The sequence below is a fragment of the Oryctolagus cuniculus genome, chromosome 4 (genome assembly GCF_051225735.1).
Source record: "Oryctolagus cuniculus isolate XC-2025 breed Fujian yellow rabbit chromosome 4, ASM5122573v1, whole genome shotgun sequence".
Lineage (NCBI taxonomy): Eukaryota > Metazoa > Chordata > Mammalia > Lagomorpha > Leporidae > Oryctolagus > Oryctolagus cuniculus.
The window spans coordinates 16280639-16304164 of NC_142870.1; the positions used below are offsets into that span (position 1 = coordinate 16280639).

General features: G+C 38.1%; 1 protein-coding gene across 3 annotated transcripts in view; it reads right to left on the reverse strand.

Moving 5' to 3' along the window:
- The window catches only part of BACH1 (BTB domain and CNC homolog 1), a 57889-nt gene that overhangs the window by 18723 nt on the left and 15640 nt on the right, over positions 1-23526 (reverse strand). For all 3 annotated transcript variants that reach the window (XM_008267170.5, XM_002716782.6, XM_008267171.5), the window contains 3 exons: positions 12255-12548; positions 7296-8642; positions 4473-4679 (listed from right to left, as the gene is read on the reverse strand). In XM_008267170.5, coding sequence (XP_008265392.3) covers positions 4473-4679; positions 7296-8642; positions 12255-12488 — 1788 coding nt within the window. In that variant the 5' untranslated portion in view covers positions 12489-12548. The remainder of the gene's footprint in view (positions 1-4472; positions 4680-7295; positions 8643-12254; positions 12549-23526) is intronic.

Sequence of the window (23526 nt, forward strand, 5' to 3'; positions counted from 1 at the left end):
CAAGACCAAATAGGAAAAGTTTAAGTAAGATTTCACTCTAGGAAAATAGCCAATAGCCAAAGACCAAAGCTTACTAAAATGGAGGTCCCTTTGCCTGCGTATTATCAAACTATGGAAATAAACACAGTGAATTCCTTCAGATGTTAAATACCATCAGTGACTGGCTATAGGCAAATGAATGTTTAATTATGAAATAAGTAATTTTCCTTAAATAGGTTTTTCCACCAAGAGGATAAACAGGGAACACTGCTAGCTATGGGCCATGGTTCCAAAGAGTAGCAACATCTCAAAGATACCAAAAAGAATATCTGTCTACATTCGAGTGTATTGTAAACTCTCAATGCCTCTAAGAACAAATCTGTGGCTATAACTTCTCTTGGTTTGTCTGTGTTTACAAAAGACAAGATCTAGAACAAAAGCAGTAACCAGAGTCCAAGAAAAGTACAAAGATGAACTGAGAGAGAACATTCCCTGGGTTCACAACAGTCTTTAAATAGTTTGTTTAATGCTATTTGTGAGGCCTGGCTCCTTTCTCTAGCTTGTACATGTATGATCTCAAGGCAAATTCATTCACTCATTCATTCTTCATATGATTTCTGTTTCTTGAAGCCAAAGAGTTCAAATTAATACAAGAAACAAACTGTCCAATCTGATTTTTAGTTTCATAAAAACTGCTAGGAAACCAACTACTTTGTATTGAAAATTAACCAGTAGTTATTCTGTTAACCTCTTGAAAGGAATCTCAATATGATGAGAGAGATTAATAAGGGTGAGGCACAAACCCAAACTTTACACTTTAGGCAAATGCAAATATGGCCTGGGAAAGCAGTACAAGATGGCCCAAGTCTTTGGGCCCCTGCACGCACTAGGAGACTCAGAAGAAGCTCCTGGTTCCTGGCTTTGGATCGGCGCAGCTCCAGCTGTTGTGGTCATCTGGGGAGTGAACCAGCAGATGGGAGACCCCTTCTCGCCCGCCCTGCCTCTCTGTAATTCTGCCTTTCAAATAAATAAATACATCTTTAAAAAAAGTATAAACTCATTTAAGCACCCACTCTATAAAGAAAGGACTAGTATGATCCAGTTTTACATGTAACAAACATGAGACAAAAAAAATGTGTCTGTCTATCAGGGGTTACAATTAAGAATGTGACTGAGGGCCGGCGCTGCGGCTCACTAGGCAATCCTCCACCTTCAGCACTGGCACACCGGGTTCTAGTCCCGGTCAGGGTGCCAGATTCTGTCCTGGTTGCCTCTCTGCCAGTCCAGCTCTCTGCTGTGGCCCAAGAGTGCAGTGGAGGATGGCCCAAGTGCTTGGGCCCTGCACCCCATGGGAGACCAGGAGAAGCACCTGGCTCCTGGCTTCGGATCAGCGTGGTGCGCCGGCTACAGCGGCCATTAGGGGGTGAACCAACGGAAAAGGAAGCCCTTTCTCTCTGTCTCTCTCTCTCACTGTCCACTCTGCCTGTCAAAAAAAAATAAGAATGTGACTGAGAATTCCACAGTTATATCCACTGTATGTATCTCCCACCTCTCTCTATTGAAGCAAAGGTACAGCAGGCAAAAAGCACATAGAAAGAAGAAAGGATTCGGGGGGGCCAGCACTGTGGCAAAGCAGATTAAACCCCTGGCCTGAGGCGCCAGCATCCCATATGGGTGCCGGTTTGAGTCCCGGCTGCTCCTCTTCTGATCCAACTCTCTGCTATGGCCTGGGAAAGCAGTAGAAGATGGCCCAAGTCCTTGGGCCCTTGCCCCCACGTGGGAGACCCAGAAGAAGCTCCTGACTCCTGGTTCCGGATTGGCAGTTTCGGCTGTTGCAGTCCTCTGGGGAATGAACCAGCGGATGTAACACCTCTCTGTCTCTACCTCTCTAACTCTTTCAAATAAATGAATCTTAAAAAAAAAAAAAAGGATTCTAAAAATATTAATTATCCAGCAATTCCATGGCTAACTTTATCAAAATATATAAATAAAACCTGTTAGCCAAGAAATGGAGTAGTTCTAAAGAGTAATGCCTACTCTCAAAACACATTAGCTTAGAATCCATGTATAAAGTACAGTTACCAATAATAAAAATTAGATCAATTCTACTGAGGGCTATCAATAGTTGAGGGAAGGCCAGAACTGAAAGAACTAAGAGCTCTAGTAGCACAATGGATTTCATGTAGTTCCACATACCCTACCAATACAAAAGCACCTCTATTGTAGCACAGAATAACCACTAAAGCTCAAAATGTTAGCCTCTGTCTAAAGGCAGGTGAGTGTTTAATTCAAAGTTGGATAATAAGAAACAATACAAGGGGCCAGTGCTGTGGCACAGCAGGTTAATCCACCACCTGTGGTGCAGGTATCCCATATGGGTGCCAGTTTGTGTCCCAGCTGTTTCTCTTCTGATCCAGCTCTCTGCTCTGGCCTGGAAAAGCAGCGGAAGCTGGCCCCAGGCCTTGGGCCTCTGCACCTGTGTGAAAGACCGGAAGAGGCTCCTGGCTCCTGATTAGCTCAGCGCTGGCTGTTGCGGCCATTTGGGAAGTGAACCAGCAGATGGAAGATCCTCTCTCCCTCTCACTGTCTGTAACTACACCTCTCAAATAAAATCTTAAAGAAAAAAAGAAGAAGAGAGAAGAGAGAAGAGAAGAGAAGAAAAGAAAAAAGGAAAGAAACAATACGGGGTCGGCGCTGTGGCATGGCGGGTAAAGACGCTGCCTGCAGTGCCAGCATCTCATATGGACGCTGGTTCGAGTCCTGGTTGTTCCACTTCGAATGCAGCTCTCTGACATGGCCTGGGAAAGTAGTAGAAAATGGCCCAAGTCCTTGGGCCCCTGCACCCACGTGGTAGACCTGGAATAAACTCCTGGCTCCTGGCTTCAGATCAGCACATCTCTGGCCATTGAGGCCATCTGGGGAGTGAACCAGCAGATGGAAGACACCTCTCTTTTTCTCTCTGCCTCTGCCTTTCAAATAAATAAATAAATCTTTTAAAAAAATAAACTACACTAGTGCTCAAAGGCAGGAAAGATATATATTCCAAAAGTACTAAATAATAGTGAATTTTTAACTTTTTTTCTTGGGTCCTAACAACTTAATTACTCAGCAATATCATATACATATTTTTAATATCTCTCATGCCATGATTCACTGGTAAAATATTTGACTTTTTATGTAGCTATGCTTAACTTCGTAGATAGCTCTTCATCTTAATGCATAATGTATATGCACAAGATATAAATAATAAACATTTATTTTTCAACTTTTCTTGATGACATATTTATATATATATATAAAGGCACAATTCTTCCAAACTGATGCTATTTAATTCCCATTCATAGCTAGAATGTTTAGGCTTGAAGACTTTTCAAAATCACAACTTTAATCACAAAAGTGAATATTCAAAGAATGCTTTTACTAATTCTAGTCTGTTTCCTTGTTGTCTTTATTGACATTTATATCCTTAGCTAGAATATACTATGCCAGTGTCCTCTTTCATACAATATTCTTCCACCAACTAGCAGGGGAAAAGCAAAACAGAAGAGAGAAGAGCAAACTAATCCATTTCTCAATTTGTGTTTTGATACTGGTATACAAAATTCAATTCAATAAACAATCCCTCTTCTAAGGATCTTATCATTATAAGGATTGATGGAAGATCCTTAGATGAAAAATCCTGAATGGTCTGTTTATTCTTGATACAAATCAATACTAATTATTCAGGTCTGCATTTCATTTGAAGTAATAACTGAAACACTAACTTTTATAGACACCAAACACATCAGATTGTTTTATAATTTCTTCAACCTTGACTCAACCACTATGAGTTAGATAGAGTAAAATTATCCTTAAATAGAAAATCATTTTTACAAACAAGTACCTGGAAATAGTTCTCAACTTACATATCAAAATATATCACATTAAAAATGTAGAATGCTGCTGGCACCGCGGCTCACTAGGCTCACTAGGCTAATCCTCCGCCACACCAGGTTCTACTCCCGGTTGGGGCGCCGGATTCTGTCCCGGTTGCCCCTCTTCCAGGCCAGCTCTCTGCTGTGGCCAGGGAGTGCAGTGGAGGATGGCCCAGGTGCTTGGGCCCTGCACCCCATGGGAGACCAGGAAAAGCACCTGGCTCCTGGCTCCTGCCATCGGATCAGCGCGGTGCGCCGGCCGCAGCGCGCCGGCCGCGGCGGCCGTTGGAGGGTGAACCAACAGCAAAGGAAGACCTTTCTCTCTGTCTCTCTCTCTCACTGTCCACTCTGCCTGTCAAAAAATAAAATAAAATAAAATAAAATAAAATAAAATGTAGAATGCTTACAGAAGTAAGAAAATAAAGGAAAAACTCTCATATTTAATTTCCTAATCTTTTGAAAATGCCATGTAATTTTTCTAAAAAGGTATCTGGTATGTTTTTAAATGAGTATTATATCTGACCTAAGAATTTAAATAGCTATGGTAGAATTTGAGTATCAAGAAAATTGTATACTTGCCAGTTTCTCAATTTCTGATTCAAGATTCTGAATACAGTCAAGTTTTCTCTTGCGACAGCGCTGTGCAGCAATTCTGTTTTTACTTCTTCTTCGAATATCATGGATACAATCCAGTTGTTCTGGAGTCAGCTTATGCATTTTCAACAAGGATTGAAAATCATTTCGAGAGAGTGAAATTATTCGCTGTGCATTAAATGGCAGTTTAACCTAGAATATGAAACAAACATTAGTAATTTTTGCAGTGTTTTATAAATATACTTACCTCTAGGAGATAAGTTTCTCAGAGAATTTCATTTGAATTTTTAAAAACTAGGTCCCCATCCCAATTTCTACAAAATCATTATCTGAGAATTTGACTGATATTTCTAATCTAATTAAGAAATTTCAAGAAACAAATTGAGAAGCGTATTCTTTTCAGCAAGTCAAACATTAACATAAATATTAACATACTTGAAATGGAAAGCTAGAATTATGTTATTTTACTGGTACATGTGAATAACACAGATATAAAACTTTCTAAAGTGATTTTAGGGCCAGCATTATGGAGCAGCAATTTAAGCCACTGCTTGTCGTAGAATGCTGGTTTGATTCCCAGTTCCTTCTATGCCAGTCAATTCTAAAGCACTTCAGAAAATTTATTTATGTATGAAAAAAACAGTAGTTTCAGGGGAAGGCATTTGGCAGAACAGTTGAGATGCAGGCTAGGATGCTTGAATCCCACACTGGAGTGCCTGGGTTAGTCTCAGTTTTACACCTGATTCCAGTTTCTTGTTAATGTATACCCTGGGTGACAGCAAGTGATACCTAAAAATGTTTGGGCCTCCGCCACACACCTACATTGGAGACCCAGATTGAGATCTGAGGTATTGGCTCCAGTCTGGTCCAGCCTAGGCTGTTGTGGGCATTCAGTGAGTAAAATCAGCAGATAGAAAATCAATCTCTTTCTGTCTCAAGTAAATTTTTAAAAATTTAAAAATAAAAAAAAGCCACACATTCCACTTGGCAATGTAAAAAGGAAAATCTTATCAATTTCATACTTTAAAATCATTTTCAACACACTTAAATTTGGAAAAAGGAGAAAATAACTTTTTAAAAAAAATCAGTAATTGTGAGAGTTTAATTAGCCAAAGTACAAACAACATTGGTTAGTCTATCAACCTATTTAGCTTGCTGTTTAAGCTTACAGAAATCAGTTATACAAAATGTTTTATTTTTAACATTCTTCACAGTGTTTCCAAATGCTACATTTACAAATGTCATAAAAAACTACAGATATAGCCCATGCTTACATATTACTCCTTAAATTAAACCATTGCTCCACCTCCTTCCAAAGCTTCTTTCAAACCTATGTCACCCAACAGCTCTAAAACAAAAGAAAATGCTAAAAATAGGATGTGGACAAACTGGGACTCCTGTATACTGCTGGTGGGAAAATGGTATAACTGCTACAAAAAACAGCTTGCAGGATTCTCAAGAAATTAAAAATGTAACAAGCACATGATGTGGCAATATCACTCCTTGGTATTTATTAAATTAAAATTAAATTTTCAAAGAAGTATCTGCACTTTTATCTTCATCACATTATTACTGACAATAGCCATAATAGTAAACAATCTACAAGTCCAGGGACAGATGATTGGATACAGAAACCATGGTACACGAATATATATAGAACAGAACAATATTCAGTCTAACAAAAAGAAAATTTTGCCATTTTGCTATAATACAGATGAATTTATGAGGAAATTATGTTAAGTGAAATAAGCCAGTCATAGGAGAGAAAACCCTACATACCCCACATCATATACAGTATCTAAAATAGCCAAATGTGAAAAAAGAGAGTAAAATGGTGGTTGCCAGAGACTGAGCAGAGAAAAGTAGGGAACTGCTATCCATGGGTCAAGTTTCAGTTTCGTCTCACACCAGATGAGTAAGTTCTATAGATCTACTGTAAAACACTGTACCTATAACTAACAATACCATGTTGTGCACTTAAAACTCTGTTACAAGGGTAAAACTCTCATAAATAGTCTTACCACATAAAAAACTAAAGTTCAAGAAAGGGAAAAATGTGATAGGTAAAACAGAAACCTAATTTATAAAAAGTACAAATTGCAACTACAAAGAAAAACTTCAACCTTTGAAAACTACACAAAATCATATGAAATAGAAAAATTAATATTAAACAATTTTTATAACATAAAGTAATATTTTATAAAAAGCAGCTATAAAATAACTTCTATTCAAGAATATGCAGGTTAAGCTCACTACAATTAACTTGCAAGTAACTCATGCTAAATTATTAAGACATTCATTAAACTAATAGCTGAAATGGCTAATAGAAAATAAGAAAGAAATCAATGGCCACAAAAATCTTGATCCAAGAAAACTTTACATTAGAAGCCACATTCTTACAACTAGTCACTGCTAAATCCATTAATCAGTAACTAGTCCTAGGTCTAAAGATCCTTATGGCTATTAATGTCCCTTACTACAAACTGCATTTTTCCAGATGTTATTGTGTAATGATTATAGAATCATTATTCTTGTTCCTCCCAGGACGTGACACTTGATTTACACAGTTAAAAAGTCAATTATGAATGTACTCTACAGTTAATATAAAGTACATCTACTTGAAATATAAATTTAAATTTGATTTCACTTTCAGTATTTATCACATGGTCATATAATTTTTATAACTGTATAAAAGTTTCATCCTGTCTCTCTCAACCTGCTCATAACCCTAGGGAACAGGAGTTGACCCAGAGTAAATCTCAACTGATGGCTTTTAAAACAATGAATTAAGAAAATAATCCTGCTTACCTCACACTCTTGTTCTCTGGCCGAACAGGATTCACTGTCTCCTTCTGTGTCTGTCTCAGAGTCATCCCCCAAGCTAATCACACAAGCATATGGACAAGGTTCCTGCTGGGGTTCTGAAACGTAGTCATCACTTCCAATTTCCAAACTGCTTGAACACCCTTCAGTACTCAAAGTACTTATAAAAGGGCAGTTCACAGAACTTAACGTTGTAAAAGTTCTCTGACCTGGTTCTGGGCTCTCGCTGATCCTAATACCCAACCAGGGACACTCAGACCGTTTCTGTGAATAGAGCTGCTCTGAGCTCTCTTTGGCCACAGCAGGTGACAACTGCATTTGGCAAGGAGAGTCCGTGTTGCAAATGTCACTCCAGAAGCCCTTTGCTAAGTGTTCTGCCACTTCTCGTTCCACACTACTCCGATCACTAGATGCAAGGCTTCCATCTTCTCTGGGGCCAGAGTCGGATTTCAAACGTAAATCTTGGCTTTCACCAAATGTTTTCTCTTCTCGAACATCTGTACCTGACAAAGGCTTCTCTGTTAACACTGTTGTGTTTTGCATACCAGCAAAATTCAAGTCACTGTATTGGTCATATGTGTGTAAAAGAGACAGAGAGTAGAGTCCATGAGGGTCTGTAGAGGAATTGTGGGGGAAAGGAGCCACTTCCGTTTTTTCGGCTGAGCACTGAGACGCGGGATCTTTCATCTTTGTTTCTTCATGTTCCACTGCTGATTTACTCTCTTCACATTTTAAAATCACCTGTAAATCTGCACAGTCCTGGCCTCCTCCTAGACATTCATTATCAGACGTCTCATTTGGCTGAACAGAAGCGGCATGAACATCTTTGACACTGGATTCCACTGTACGGACTCTGTCAGTTCCAAAAGCTTTTTGGAACTTTCTGTATTTGGGGCACAGAGATGGCAGAGCCAAAGAAGCATCCTTTTCTAAGCACATGGATTCATAGGTCTGACTGGCACTGTCCTGCACAGGAGGTGACACTTTTGCATTCCCTTGATACCGACGGAGTTTACATTGAGGAGTCTGAACATTTTTATTTTCCAGAAATTCTTCCACTTCATCAGTTTCTAGATCCCTCTGGTCCACAAGTGAAAATTTAAGGTCTTTTTTCTGACAACGCGATGAAAAGCATTTTTTTCTTTGGCATTCTTGCTGGTCTTCAGTGGAGTTCAAAAACTTAAATTTGAGAAACTGAAAGCAGGACTCTTCAATATTGTGTACATTTAAGAATTCTACACACTTACATACTTCATCCACATTGTCTTTACTTAAAATAAGTTTAGCAGTGTAGGCAAACTGAATTAAAGGTTCAAATCCTTTAACTGTCACCTGTTAATATAAAATTTTAAGAAACATATCATTTGAAATCTAATAGATAAAAGCAAACAAAGCAGAAGGGAAACAGAGATGTATTAGTTATATGTGATAATTATAAAAGAGATATTTTAATTTGGGAAAAAATTCTAGCAATTGCAAAGTTAAAGCAGCCTAAAGAAGCATGCCTGTCACACTCTTTTCACTGAGGCCACATCTTCCACTTTATAGACATAAGATATTTCCATGTTCGTGGAAATAAATCATCTATGAAATAAAGCAAAATACATACCACTTGCGACACACATAGTGAAGTGATAGGTACTAATGCTAGCTCAGCTCCACCAGTATATTCCACTGGTATTAAACTACACGACTGGTATTAACTACAAGAGTAGAATTTTTAAGGATAAAAACAATAAAGCATTTACAAAGAAGCCCTGATCTAGATGATAAATGCATACAGTATATTTATTGCAAATCAAAAATTTCTAATAAAAAATTTTAAAGATTTGATTTTAAAAAGTGATCGAAGTCCTACAAATCATGCCTCAGTACTATTTTGGCAAAGACTCATGGACTTTAGATAACAAAACCTTTAGATATAAATTTGTACATTTACACCAAATCTGCCTCTGCAAAGTGGAATCTACTGGCATACACAGAAAGCCTCAACCTGGGCTAAATTACAAAATCAATTCTAAAACACTGAGTTTCTATAAGAGTGATCAAGATATTAATATCTGTAGTCTTCTTAAAAACATGCTAACCTGTGAGCATTCAACTTTTAAAGAGTTAAAACAGAAAACAGTAACACCATAAAGTGCTGATGAAACTCAAAGAAACTGGATAGCTGGATAACTCAACATGCAGCTGGTACATCGTGAAATGGCAGGACCACTTTTATTTTTTTTTAAGTACGGTAGTTTCTTATAGAATTTAACATGCAACTACCACAAGACCCAGCAACTTCACTCCTGATCTTTTATCTCAGAGAAGTGAAAACTTACATTCACACAAAATCTTGCATTCAAATATTCACAAAAGGGCCAGCACTGTGGCATAGCAGGTAAAACCGCCACCTGCAGTGCCAGCATCTCATGGGCACTGGTTGGAGTCTCGGCTGCTGCACTTCCAATCCAGCTCCCTGCTATGGCCTGGGAAAGCAGTGGAAGATGGCCCAAGTGCTTGGGCTCCTGCACCCACGTGGGAGACCTGGAGAAAGCTCCTGGCTCCTGGCTTCAGATCGGCACAGCTCCAGCCATTGCAGCCAATTGGGGAGTGAACCAGCAGATGGAAGACCTCTCTCTCTCTCTCTCTCTCTCTCTCTCTCTCTGCCTCTCCTTCTGTGTAACTCTGACTTTCAAATAAATAAATAAATCTTTTAAAAAAAAAATTCACAGCAACTGTTTGTAATAGCCAAAACCTGGAATTAGTCTATTTTCCTTCAAAAGGAGAAGAGTTTGAATAAACTAAAAAAACCTGGCATATCCACAAGTTGGAGTAGTACTTAGTAATAAAAAGGAACAAACTATTTTTACCTACAATCTGACTATTATTAAGGAAATTATGCTAAATAAAAAAAATTCAATCCCAAAAGGTAACATACTATGATTTCATAACACTTTTGGAACAAGAAAACTTTAGAAAAGGAAAACATATTAGTGGCTCCTAGGAGGTAAAGATGGAAGAGAATAAGGGAAATAGGGTGAGGGGTGAGGGTGGGGAAGAGGCAGTATGATTATAAAGGCAACACAAAAAATCCTTGGGTGTTGAAACGATTCAGCATATTAACTGATACATACATCTTAGCTGATACATACATCTCAAATGAGATAAAAATATGGAGAACTTAATACATATATAACAACCACAGAAATTAGTATAAGTAAAACTAGGATAATCTGAATATGATGGGTATATTTTACCAACATCTATATCCTACTTAACAACATTACTACAATTCTGTACAATATTAACAATGAGGGATCTAGGAAAAGCGTAAAATGAAATTCTGCATTAATTCTTACAGTTGTACATGAGTTTACAATAGTCTCAATAAAAATTTCAATTGAAAATTTTTAAAATAAGTTAAAACAATCAAAAGGACCTTTAGTTTTAGAATATTATTAGCTATATAACATTTTCAAGCTGTCACTATGATGAAACTTTATATATGTGAAACTTATTCTTTATACTTCAAATTAGAATGAATGAATGAGTACTTAATAGACATGCATACATATACCTTTATTTCAAAACCCAAGAATCAAACTTTGCTCCATTTGGAAAGTCTCATTCAATAATTTGAAAACAAGAACTACAGTAAGTATATTTCCACTATGATTTGTGATGTCCCTTTGAAAAGACATAGGCTAGTCTACAGCTGACCCTTTCTGTCATTTTGTACCATGTACTCTGACTCCTGCCAAAAAACGAAGACAACCTGTTTCCAAAATTGTAGCTACAATTTTATAACATATATATGACTAGAAACAAGCTAAACCACAGACCTGGTTCACAGTTTACCCAACTCTATCTAACACAGAGAATCTAAAATCTGTCATCTCAAAGAAGTTTGACATATTTTGTACACATTCCTCTTAGTAACTTCTATTCCTGTCCTAATGCCACAGGCTTGATGCTCTGCTAGCATCAGTTACTAAAGCAAGCCGTTCTTGAAAGTCTAACCAGCGTTCTTTACCCAACAGAGAGGTCTTTTGGGGGTGGGACATTAACAGAGACCCACATGTTTATAAACATGGGATCCACAAAAGACTGGGAAAAATGATGGATGCAAAAACACTATTCTAAGGCACAAAATAAAGGCAGATGGTTCACCTAGCAGTTAAGATACCCACATCACATGCTGGTTCCAGTTCCTAAATCAGTTTCCCAGTAATGTGGACCCTGGGAGGCAGCAATTACTGCCACCCATGTCGGAGACCTGGATTCCATTCCTGCCTCATGAGCTTACTCCCAACCCAGATCTACCCATTGTGGGCATTTGAGGGAGTGAACCAGCAGATGCCAACTTGTTCTCTCAGTCTCTCAAATAAATATTTCAAAAAAATAAGCCAGCGCCGTGGCTCACTAGGCTAATCCTCCACCTGCGGCGCCGGCACTCCAGCTCTAGTCCCGGTTGGGGCGCCAGATTCTGTCCCGGCTGCTCCTCTTTTAGTCCAGCTCTCTGCTGTGGCCCGGGAGTGCAGTGGAGGATGGCCCAGGTGCTTGGGCCCTGCACCCGCATGGGAGACCAGGAGGAAGCACCTGGCTCCTGGCTTCGGATTGGTACAGCGCGCTGGCCACAGCACACCAGCCATAGCAGCCATTTTGGGGGTGAACCAATGGAAAAGGAAGACCTTTCTCTCTGTCTCTCTCTCTCTCTCACTGTCTAACTCTACCTGTCAAAAAAAAAAATTTCAAAAAAATAAATGGCACAAAACCATTCTTTTCTACAATGCATAAATACAACCTCAAGACACAAGAAAGAAATGATTTGCTGAAAAACTTGGGAAATACCCCTCCATCCACCTGACAGAAAGAATGTACTTTATTTTTAGCTTTATAAATCATAAGAAACTTAATCAAGTTAAATTAAAGTCAGCAGAACCATGAACCACTTACCTCTTCTGGTAGAGTAATAGTAAGTTCTGTGTCAGCCTGGCCTACAATTCTTGCGTGAAAATAACTGCTGCATGCTGCCAGCACTGACCGGTGGGCACGGAATCGCTGACCCTCTACAAAGATGGTAACATCACACAGCACATCTTTCTTCCGCTGGTCATTGAGGCTAAGCAAGACATTGGTGCTGTGCACTGAAGATTCATAAGCAAAAACTGCGTTCTCACTCAGAGACATTCTGCATAACAAATGGTGTCTGGAAGTTCAATGGAAAGCATGCTTCTAACTGTCATCAACCTGCAAAGACACATGTAAGATTTTAGTTAAATAAAATAACTTATTTTAAAATGTTTTAAGGGTAGGCATTTGGAATATTGGTTAAGTTCCCCTGGGGACATCTGTATCTGATATCAGAGTGTCTGGATTCAAGTCCTGGCTTTGCTTCTGATCCAGCTTCCCACTAATGTCTACTCTGGGAAGCAGCAGACAATGGCTCAAATAAAATGGATCTCTGCCACCCATATGGGAGACCAGGATGGAGTCCTAGGATCCTGGCTTCAGAATCACCTAGCTCTGGCCATTGCGTACATTTGGGAAGTGAACCAGCAGATGGGGAACATTCTCTCTCTCTCCGTGTGTGTGTGTGTGTGTGTGTGTGTGCATGTATCTATATATCTTGCTACCTTTCAAATAGATCAAAAAAATTTTTTTAAATGACAGTGTCAAATATGAATGAAATACATGTTTATCACTGAAACAAAAATCCTACAGATAACCTAGAAACGTCTCTTCAATATACTTCATTTAAAATATATCCTCACTGATAGTTTTTCTAACAAATTTTAGGGAAAATGTTCTTGGAGTGAGGGAGGGAAGAACTTTTTGAACTAAGGATTTCAGGACTGTTCTCTGGAAGGGGAACATTTCACACTGTGAAAACACCTACTGTAAGCAAATAGATGGAGCCAGGAAACTTCTAAGTGGCATCATCACCCTGTTGCTTTGCAACAATTAAGGGGTTTGAGTGAGTGAGTGAATGAGTGTGTGTATGAGTGTATGGAGGGCATCAGAGGTCACACCATGGGATGAGATTGACAGTGGAACAAATATATAGTGTTCCACTATTCCTGTGCCCTATTTCCCTACATCAAACAAACAGTAAGAAGGTTAGTGCTTTCAAATAAGAGATACCATTCTACAAAAGATAAAGATCCCCCCCCCCCAATACCTATATACACACAAAAGAAAATGATTCAAATGTGTCAGGCCAGATTGTAATAATATGTTTCATTATTTAGAAGTCTTACTGGCCGGCGCCGCGGCTCACTAGGCTAATCCTCCGCCTAGCGGCGCCGGCACACCGGGTTCTAGTCCCGGTCGGGGCGCCGGATTCTGTCCCGGTTGCCCCTCTTCCAGGCCAGCCCTCTGCTGTGGCCAGGGAGTGCAGTGGAGGATGGCCCAGGTGCTTGGGCCCTGCACCCCATGGGAGACCAGGAAAAGCACCTGGCTCCTGGCTCCTGCCATCGGATCAGCGCGGTGCGCCGGCCGCAGCGCACCGGCCGCGGCGGCCATTGGAGGGTGAACCAACGGCAAAGGAAGACCTTTCTCTCTGTCTCTCTCTCTCACTGTCCACTCTGCCTGTCAAAAAAAAAAAAAAATTAAAAAAAAAAAAAATAGAAGTCTTACTTTATACTGTAAATAGTAGGCAAATTATAAAACTACTTCCTTATTACAAATATAGTTTTATCACACATAGAAATTTTGGTTTTCTCAAAATGTTAAAACATAAGAGAAAGCTGACAAAATGAATTTTTTTAAAATAAACACTAACATTTAGTAGCCTCCAGACATTTTTAATCAAATATATGTCACTAAACAAAAAAAGGTACTCCCAAGATACATATATTTATCTATGTATTTTGGGCATGCAAAACTATTCTGATACACATGTTCTAAAGCACAGAAATTGAGATTAAGGGGTTAAAAAAAAAGGTCTAAAGGTCTAATATTTCTCCCAGCCCTCCACGGCCTATGCTGAACACACCAGGAATGTATATCCCACTGTGATAATCATGGTATCATCCCACCATCACTCACTTGTTCTTCTTATATCTTACCTACTGCCTGAAACAAAAGAAGGAATGAGTAAATGTTACTGGTTTCAGATTAGCTATACTCCAAATAAAAAGTCAAAGGAGAAATCAGGACCTCTGAAGTTCATACACATCAGGTCCAGATCATGGATGAATACTGCCTCAAACACAGGCTGTCTTAGTTGCAAATACATGAAACACATCTAAAAATTCTCTCTTACTTAGTGTTTATTTTTAAAATCCTCAGAATAGCCGAAATGTAAGCTCCTCAGAAGCAGTCATTGAAAATAAAATCTCTCATACTATAGGTAAGCTTTTTCCTAAGGTTAAGGATCACAAGCTGTCATTCATACATCCAGCACACCACATGAAATCATTAGTAACTTCTAAATCAAATATTAGCAGTAACTCAACTTTTGGACTGTATCACAGAGAAGAGTAACAAATCCGTTTTAGCAAATGGCCTTCATGTTTCAGTCATCAACACAAGGAATTCATGTTAGAAATAGCAGAAAGGAACCATCATTTAAACAAAGTATGAATCATTTATGGTTAATACCTCACAGACCACCACTCTCCTCTTTCTTCAAAACCATACACTCTGCCCAGAGTACATTGGCTTCCCCAGTCAAGCAGGGCTCAGTAACTGACCACTTGCCTTACTGTGTCCCTCCACCCAAGTCCCAGCATCCCTTTTATTTCCTGGCATCTGGCTTGCAAACCTTTAAAATCATTCTTGTATCACTTTTTTATCTCATCATTTTGTTGAACTCAGCACAGCTAAGAAAAACTGTGAAAATACTTTTTGTGTGCAATCTCTGGATCTCAGCACTGTTTACCAAGACCATATCTCTTGCTCTCCATAAAAGCTTTCCACCTTTCTTCTCAATCAGTGTCTCTCCCAATAGACCACCATAACTAAGATCCAATCTCTTTCCCCCTCCCCCTTCCCTTCCTCCCCTTCCCCTTTCTTCCCTCCCCTTCCCTCCCTCTCTCTCTCTCTCTCTCTCTCACACACACACACACACACACACACACACACACAATCCTTTCACCAGTTGGCTTCTACTGACCCCATTCCATCCTTGGTTCTCTGGGCCCTAATTCTCTTAACACCCTTTCTCATTTATGAATGAATGGTCTACAAAAAGCTCGTGGAAAAATGCATATTATGAAAAAACTGTGCATGAGTTTCAAAAATTTTGGCACTAAAATACCTAGCTCTTAGGAGCTGGCGCCATGGCGCAGTAGGTTAATCCTCCACCTGTGGCGCCAGCATCCCATATGGGTGCCAATTCTAGTCCCGGCTGCTGTGCTTCCAATCCAGCTCTCTGCTATGGCTTGGGAAAGCAGCAGAAGATGGCCCAAGACGTTGGGCCCCTGCACCCGTGTGGGAGACCAGGAGGAAGCACCTGGTTCCTGGCTTCGGATCAGCACAGCTCCGGCCATTGCAGCCACCTGAGGAGTCAACCAACGGAAGGAAGACCTTACTCTCTGTCTCTCCCTCTCACTGTCTGTAACTCTACCTCTTAAATAAATAAAATATTAAAAATATATATATAAAATTAAAATTAAAAAAATAAATAGAATACCTATCTTTTGAAAATTTTTTGATAGTACAATACTTCGAAATACACAAACATACATACATACACACACAGTATAAAGTGATCAACCCGGCAACTAGGCTTTCTATTTCCTTTTCTTTGTGTTTGGAAACTATCAGCTCATCTCTTCCAGTTCTTTCTACTTTATATATTACTGTGACCTACAGTCACCCCAATGTGCTGTAGGTCACTAGAAAACTTTTTAATTCCATTTTCCACCAACTTTTTCAAGACTATTCAAATAACATTTTATACATACTTTCTATATTGTTCAGTCTTCATACTGGATATTCTTTTTTATCTCCAACCTCTTACTCTATACTCTCTTTCCTATAGTTTTCTCCATAAAGATGTTTATATCTCTCCAGAGACAGTTCTAAAAATCTCAACTACTAATAATAAATATTCTAATTCTGCATCAGACACTAACTTAAGCACTACATACAGCTTATCTCATGTACTCCTCACAACAACTCTGTGAAGCAGATGCTCTATCATCTCAATTTCACAAATGAGAAAACTGAGACATGGTGAGAAATATCTTGGTCAATGTCAAAAGATCAATAAGAGAGGAGGAATTTATACTAAGAATTTTTAACTACTCCACTATTCTGTCTCTAGTTAATATTTAGTTAATGCACAGCATGAAGATTCTCTGCAGTAATGTGAGAGGGTGGGTATTTCCAAAACATTATATCTGAGAATAAGGAAAGGGCCTACAGAGAGACCCAGAAACAAATGAAATGCATGTTAGCTTCAGAATGAAGAGAAGTCTGGGCATGAAACACAAACCTGAAGGCTGTCTGGATTCCAGGAAGCCTCCAGAAGGAAACTCTGCCCCTTCACTGTGGCAGGTTGATGGCCCACCTCTGTGCATCTGTGGTCTGATGCTGCTCATCCTGCCACCAGTTGGCTCACAATTCATCTCATATTCCAGAGGGAATTAGTCTTGGCTCAACAGTCCTGTTTAGGCAGTTTTCAGTAACAGATCATCTCTTGGGTTTATAACCAGTTTACAGATTTGTTGTCCTTGGGAAAGATGCCATTCCCAACTCCTACCAATTGCAGCTGAGAGCCACCCAAAAGTACCCCTCTAAGAAATGTCAGTCTCCTCTAAAGTACAGCCCATGCACCATCACTGTTGCTGCTCACTCCAGAAAGCTGGGATGTATCTTGACACTTCCCTCAATGGGGTCCCTACAAGCAATTTCTTAGTGAATACTATTGCTTCTGCCTCTTAACAGAGGTCTACTTCTCTCCATCTGCACTGCCACAACCATAATCCAGGCCATCTCCAGCTCCTGCCTGGACAAATACTGTTTAGCCACTTGGAATAGCTCACAAACTCATAAAAATACAAACACAAGGTTATTTTTAAAAATTCACAGAAAAAATGAAAATAAAAGATGTTCATCTGGGTGCAAAAAGTTTTTTTGAAATCCATGGGTAGGCAATGTATTGAGTGGGTTTAGCCACCACTTGGAAGACACTCATCCCAAATCTGAGTGCTGGTTAGACTTCCAGCTACTCTGCTTCCCAAGTAACTCCCTGCTAAGGCACATCCTAGGAGGCAGCAGATGACGGTTCAAGTGCTTGGGCCCCTGCCAGTGATAGAAGAAACCTAGATGGAATTCCTGGCTCCTAGCTTCAGCCTGGTCCAACCCTGGCTGTTGTGGGCATTTCGGTAGTAAAGAAGTGGATGGAAGATCTATCTTTACACCTCTCTCTCTCCCTTTCTCTCTCTCTCTCTCCCTCTCTGTCAACCTGCCTTTCAAGTAGATGAAAATAGATATTAAAAAACACTTTTCTTGAAATCCATGCATACAAGGGTTCTTTAAAAAGTTCATGAAAATACATATTATGAAAAAACTATGCATTATTTCAAAACCTTTTGTGCCAAAATAAACTTATCTTCCAATTTCCTTTTCCATAAGTACATGGGCATATTTCAAAAAGTGAAACAAGATTTCACAAATCAGTTTTTTATTATTACATGCAAAGTACTATAATTACTCTATTTTTTGAAAATATTAGCTGTAATCCATTCAGTTCCAAGACCCACTAATGGACCCATCATCCTACACAGGTCCAATAGTTAATGCTCAAGGATTAGAATCTTATACTGTCTGGTTTCAAACCCAGCTTTGCCACTCACTAGCTACATTACCTTAGCCAGCTTGCTTTTTGTCTTAGTTCACTTGCTTGTAAAACAGGGATAACCCTAACACTTCACTGGGATGTTGTGAAGTTTACATGAAATGATGAGGGAAATGGGTTTTGACAGTTCCTGGAGTGTGGAGGAAAAGACAGCACACATAATTATCAGGTGTATCTATGATGATGATATTAACAAAAGCCACACACTCCTAAAAGTTCCTCTTAATCTCCTCCAGTTTTTTCTCTATATCAAAGTGATTTCTCACCCATGGAAATCCCATGGTATCTCCCAAACTACTTCTTTACAAACTACTTTCTCACTTCAAAATCCTTAGCATGTCCTCAAGACCTGTGTTATCAGGTTTTCTATCAATACAGCCTTTTCTCAATCTCAGCCTCCCTCTTTTGCTACAGTGTCCCTTCCTGCTCCCTAGACACAAAGGTGCTACAGATGTCTTGGCCTGCATGCATGCTGTTCCTGCTACATGGACTTCTACTCTTCAGCTAATTTCTCATCTTTTAGGTCTCAGCTCCAATGTAACAACTTTGCCTGATTTGTTTTCTGCCATAATCCAAGCATACAATAATGATCCAATACAGATAGTTAATGCTGAATGAATCACCTGGCATTTAAAATACAAACCCTCAAATAGATCTTCTTCCAAATACAGCCCAATTAGCTATTACAATATAAGTGGAAATAGCACCATCAATCTAAGAACTCAGAGGAAAGTTCTTAGATGGCTTTTCCAGAGTCATAAGGTTGAAAGATGCCCCTACTTATCCCTCTGGGAGCGAGAAACATGCTTGTAAGATAACTGGCCAAGAAGATTAAAGGTTGGCAACTATAAACACAGCCAATACAACTGACTCGTATGAATGAAGACATCTCCATCTTGACTCTCATTAATATGGGCACTACAGAGAGGTGTTACATGAAAATCAAACTTTGTAATTCTGACAACCAACCAAAGGTCAGTAATCCATTTTCATCCAACAACTATGTAATGACTATACCAAACAATAATGGCACATGTTCTTCCAATATCCATCAAGTTCCTTCTAACACTTTTCAAATATAAGAAGCAAAAACATTGTCCTGAAAAGCTCATGGGAAAATGTTATTATAAAAAAAATCCATGGATTTCAAAAAGATTTTTGCACCAAAATAAACAACTTTTAATTTCATTTTCCCATGAACATTCTGAAGTCCCTTTGCATTAACATTCTAGCCCAAAACTCAATAATTTATTAGCATCAAATTTAGATTTCTGTTACAACTAAATTTCTCATATTTCTGCAATATGTACTACCATTTTGAATCAAAATAAATATTTGCAGGCCTTAGCAAACTGCTAACTCACACACAAATGCTGATAAAGGATGAACAAGCATTTTCTAAGCTTCCTGCACCTTAATTTGGCAATAACTTCTGCTCTCTGCTCTCAATACACACTACTTTAGTTTTAATAAGTTAACCATTTGATGCTTTGCTTTCAAAATAATAGAGAAAGTAAGACAAAATGTTGTAGCCATATCACATTTCAATAACTTAAGATAATTTACTTAAATAAAAACTTTTAAAATCTGAGATCATGGAGCCAGCCCTACAATGCTTCACATAACAGAATCAGAAGATAACTATGTACGAGGATAAAGTTTCACGTGTGTTAAATAGCTAAAATTTTATTTACCTATAGTCTCAAAGGATTGTGTTGTATTTTAATCCTTAGTAGAAGGAACAATAAGTAGTCTAACACCAAGTATTCATTTACAAGAAAAAGATTACTATCCATGTTTTATCTCTACTGAACAATGGCACACATACTTATACATGTGTTTACCTGTACTACATGCTGCATCAGGTCCCATGAAAACACAAATTAGTCCTTATACTCAGAAAGATATGTTCAGAATGAGAATGATGTCTCAAGGTGAAACAGATAAGAATAATCATTATAGCCAATTTACACAGGAATGTGGACATTCTAAAAGGTATTCATATATAGTAACTCTTCAAATAAAAACTACTTTCTGGTCAATTTTCAATTAACCATAATATTCAGTTCATGAGAACAATTCTTCACAAAACAGTTGTTAGTAAAATTTGTGTATGCATGCATGGGCACAAGCAGTAACTGGAGGACATTACTTAGCAATAGTGCATACAGGCAATTATGTGACCTTCATATAAAAACGGTGTCCTGGAGCTGCAGCCTGGTCGATTCCTCAAAGACTGACTTCCCCTTATTTTCGGTGGATTTGGAATTTCTGTCTTTTCCTCCATACTGCTTCTGCCTTCATCACCTGTCAACTACTTTTGCCTAACTAAATCTCAAGGCCAGGTCCTCAATGGCTCAGAAGATATGCAAATTCCTCCTATTATAACATCTTCCTCAGCTCTGGCCTAAGCTTCAAAATTCCCTAAACCAGTTTTTGTTATGATACAGCCAAAATACACAGGGTGTAAGTGGTCTTCTGACTTTAACTGAACCTTATCTTCAATTTTTCAAGAGGGTGACAAAGACTCAACAAATGTATATAACTTTATTTCTTTAATGGCCCTTATAAAAAACATATATTAACTTTAGATGCAGATATGAAAGAAAAGAATCATTTTAAAGCCACTGCTTTTCTTTTTATCATTCCCAATTCTGAAAGAACCTTAATATCAAAAGTCTGTGGGGCTGTAAATCAGGACAGTAATTTAAGACAGCAATTTTCCCAAGATCCTAAGATATGATTGACCTGCCAGAAAGCATAACTCAGTATCCAAGATGTGCTAATTTCTTCAACCCGCTGCAGGCTGAAATATCACAACCAAGGTGGGAATTTAGGCTAGTGGTTAAACTGTCCATTAGAACACCCATACCCCACATCAGAGTAGCTGGGTTTGATAATCTGGTTCCTCCACTGGACTGAAGCTTCCTGCTAATGCAGATTCTGGGAGGCAGCAGTGATAGCTCAATTAATTAGGTTTTTGAAACCCAGTCACGACACTGCAGGCATCTGCAGGGAGTGACCCAGGGGATGAGAGTGTTTTCGCATGCATGCACACATGCTCTCTCTCAAATTAAAAATAAATATATACACATATATCCAACTGTTTATCCATTTCTGATCACTGCATTTTCTAAAATCATTTCCCCTCAGCTTTAATAAAAATGTTAAGAATGATGGGATGTGGTATATGGATGAATATATTTTTTAAAGGCTGAATAAAATGTAAAACAAGAAATGGCGAATAAATGTATGTAGCAGAGATGCTTGTAGCAACACCAAAAATCATATATTTTTTAAGGATTTTAGATGTTAGATGGGATAATTACTTTAATTTATGTTAAAATTATATATAACTAATGATGCCATAGTATTTTTAAAATGCAAAAAAAAAACACAGCAATTTTTATAGCTCCTGATTATTACAGAACTATGTAAGGTCCCATTCAGGATAAGTTAGGCCTTTTACCATTTACTTTTCCTAATATTAAAGATCACAATTAAAAAAAAGAAACTCAATATGAAAAAAAATAAAAAAAATAAAAAATAAATAAAAAAAAGATCACAATTATATTTACTGGATCCGATTAATTATTTGAAATTTATGAAACTAAAGTTAAGCTTGAGGGTGGTGATATGAACTAATAGAAAAGTCCGAAGAAGTTATTTAAAGACTCATCTAATTCAGATGTCAGACAAAGGTTTTTTTGCCTTCCCAAATCAAATTTAACTTTAATAATTATAAGTCATAATATAAAGGGACAAAGGAAAGGGGGGGGGGGGGGACAGAAAATCCAAACTCCAAAACCAAAACAAAACTAAGGGATTCCACTATTACACCTATTAATTAAAGATTTTAAAAAACAAGGGAGGCCTGCTCTGTAGCATAGTGGGTAAAGCCACTCCCTGCAATGCCAGCATCCCATATGGGCACCAGTTTGAGTCCCCGGCTGCTCCACTTCCAATCCAGCTCTCTACTATGGCCTGGGAGAGCAGAAGAAGATGGCCCAAATCCTTGGGCCCCTACACCCACGTAGAAGACCCAGAAGAAGCTACTGGCTCCAGGTTTCGGATCGGCCCAGCTCCGGCCATTGCAGCCATTTGGGGAGTGAACCAGTGGATGGAAGATGTCTCTCTTGCTTTCTCTCTGACTCTGCCTTTCTGTAATTCTGCCTTTCAAATAAAATAATTAAATCTTTAAAAAATTGAGTCTTTAATTTGTATGACACACTTGACAACTACTTGACAGTTACTAGGATCCTTAGATCTCTATTAGAAAAATATGAACTAGCAACTAGAATTAATCCACACCACAAAATATATTTACTAAATATTTATTTACTACCTTGCATTTGTCACTGTTTTTCATCAGTCTTGAATATAAGTTAAATAGAATGAACTGCATCTACTTAAAACACATGATTTAATGTGTTTTGACATTTGCTTATGTGCATGAAACCACCACCACCACAACCAAGATAAATAAACTTCCATCCCTCTTAAAAATTCCACATGACTGTTTATTATCTCTCCTTCCATGTGTCCCAATTACAGGTAACCAATGGTCTATTTTATGTCACTATAAATGAATGTGTTTCTTTTTATTTTTATATAAATGGAATCATGTAGTACATTTTCTAATTTAGTGTTTCTTTCATTCAGCTTAATGTTAATCCTGTTGCAGCATACATTACATGTTTACCTCTTTTTATTGCTAAGTAATATTCCACTTTATGGGTATTGCACAATTTGTTTACCAACATAAATTGATGGACTACTGCAATAAAGATGGGCGATTGCTTTGCTCTCAGTTTGAGATTATTGCAATGAAACTTCAATGAACATCTGCCATAGACATATACTTCATTTTTCTTGGGTAAACAAAAAAATGTGGTTAACTTTTTAAAAATTGCTAAATAGTTTTTGAAAGAAATTGCATCATATTACATTGCTACTAGCAGCGTACGAAAAAATCTAGTTGCTCTACATTCCCATTAACCCTTGATATTGTAATCTAGCTATCCAATAAATGCCTAGTGGTTTTAAGTTATACTTCCTGATGACTAATGATGTTGAGCAGCTTTACAAGTATATGCATTTACTACTTATTTCTGTATGTTTTGATGAGATGTGTCCAATACTTTTGAGTATTTATTCTTGACTTATAAGAGTTAGAATTTATATTGATTACAATGAAACTTACAGATAAATTTAGGAAAAAACAACATCTAAAAAAACAAGTCCTCCAGTACATGACTATGGTATCTCGCCACTTAATTTTTCTCAGCATTATTATGTTTTTAGTAAAGAAGGTATGCATATCTTTTGTTAAATTTTTTACTAAGCATTTTGGTTTTTATTTTTAATGTGTGCCATTACTTAAAAAGACTTTTTTTTTAATATTTATTTACTCTGAAA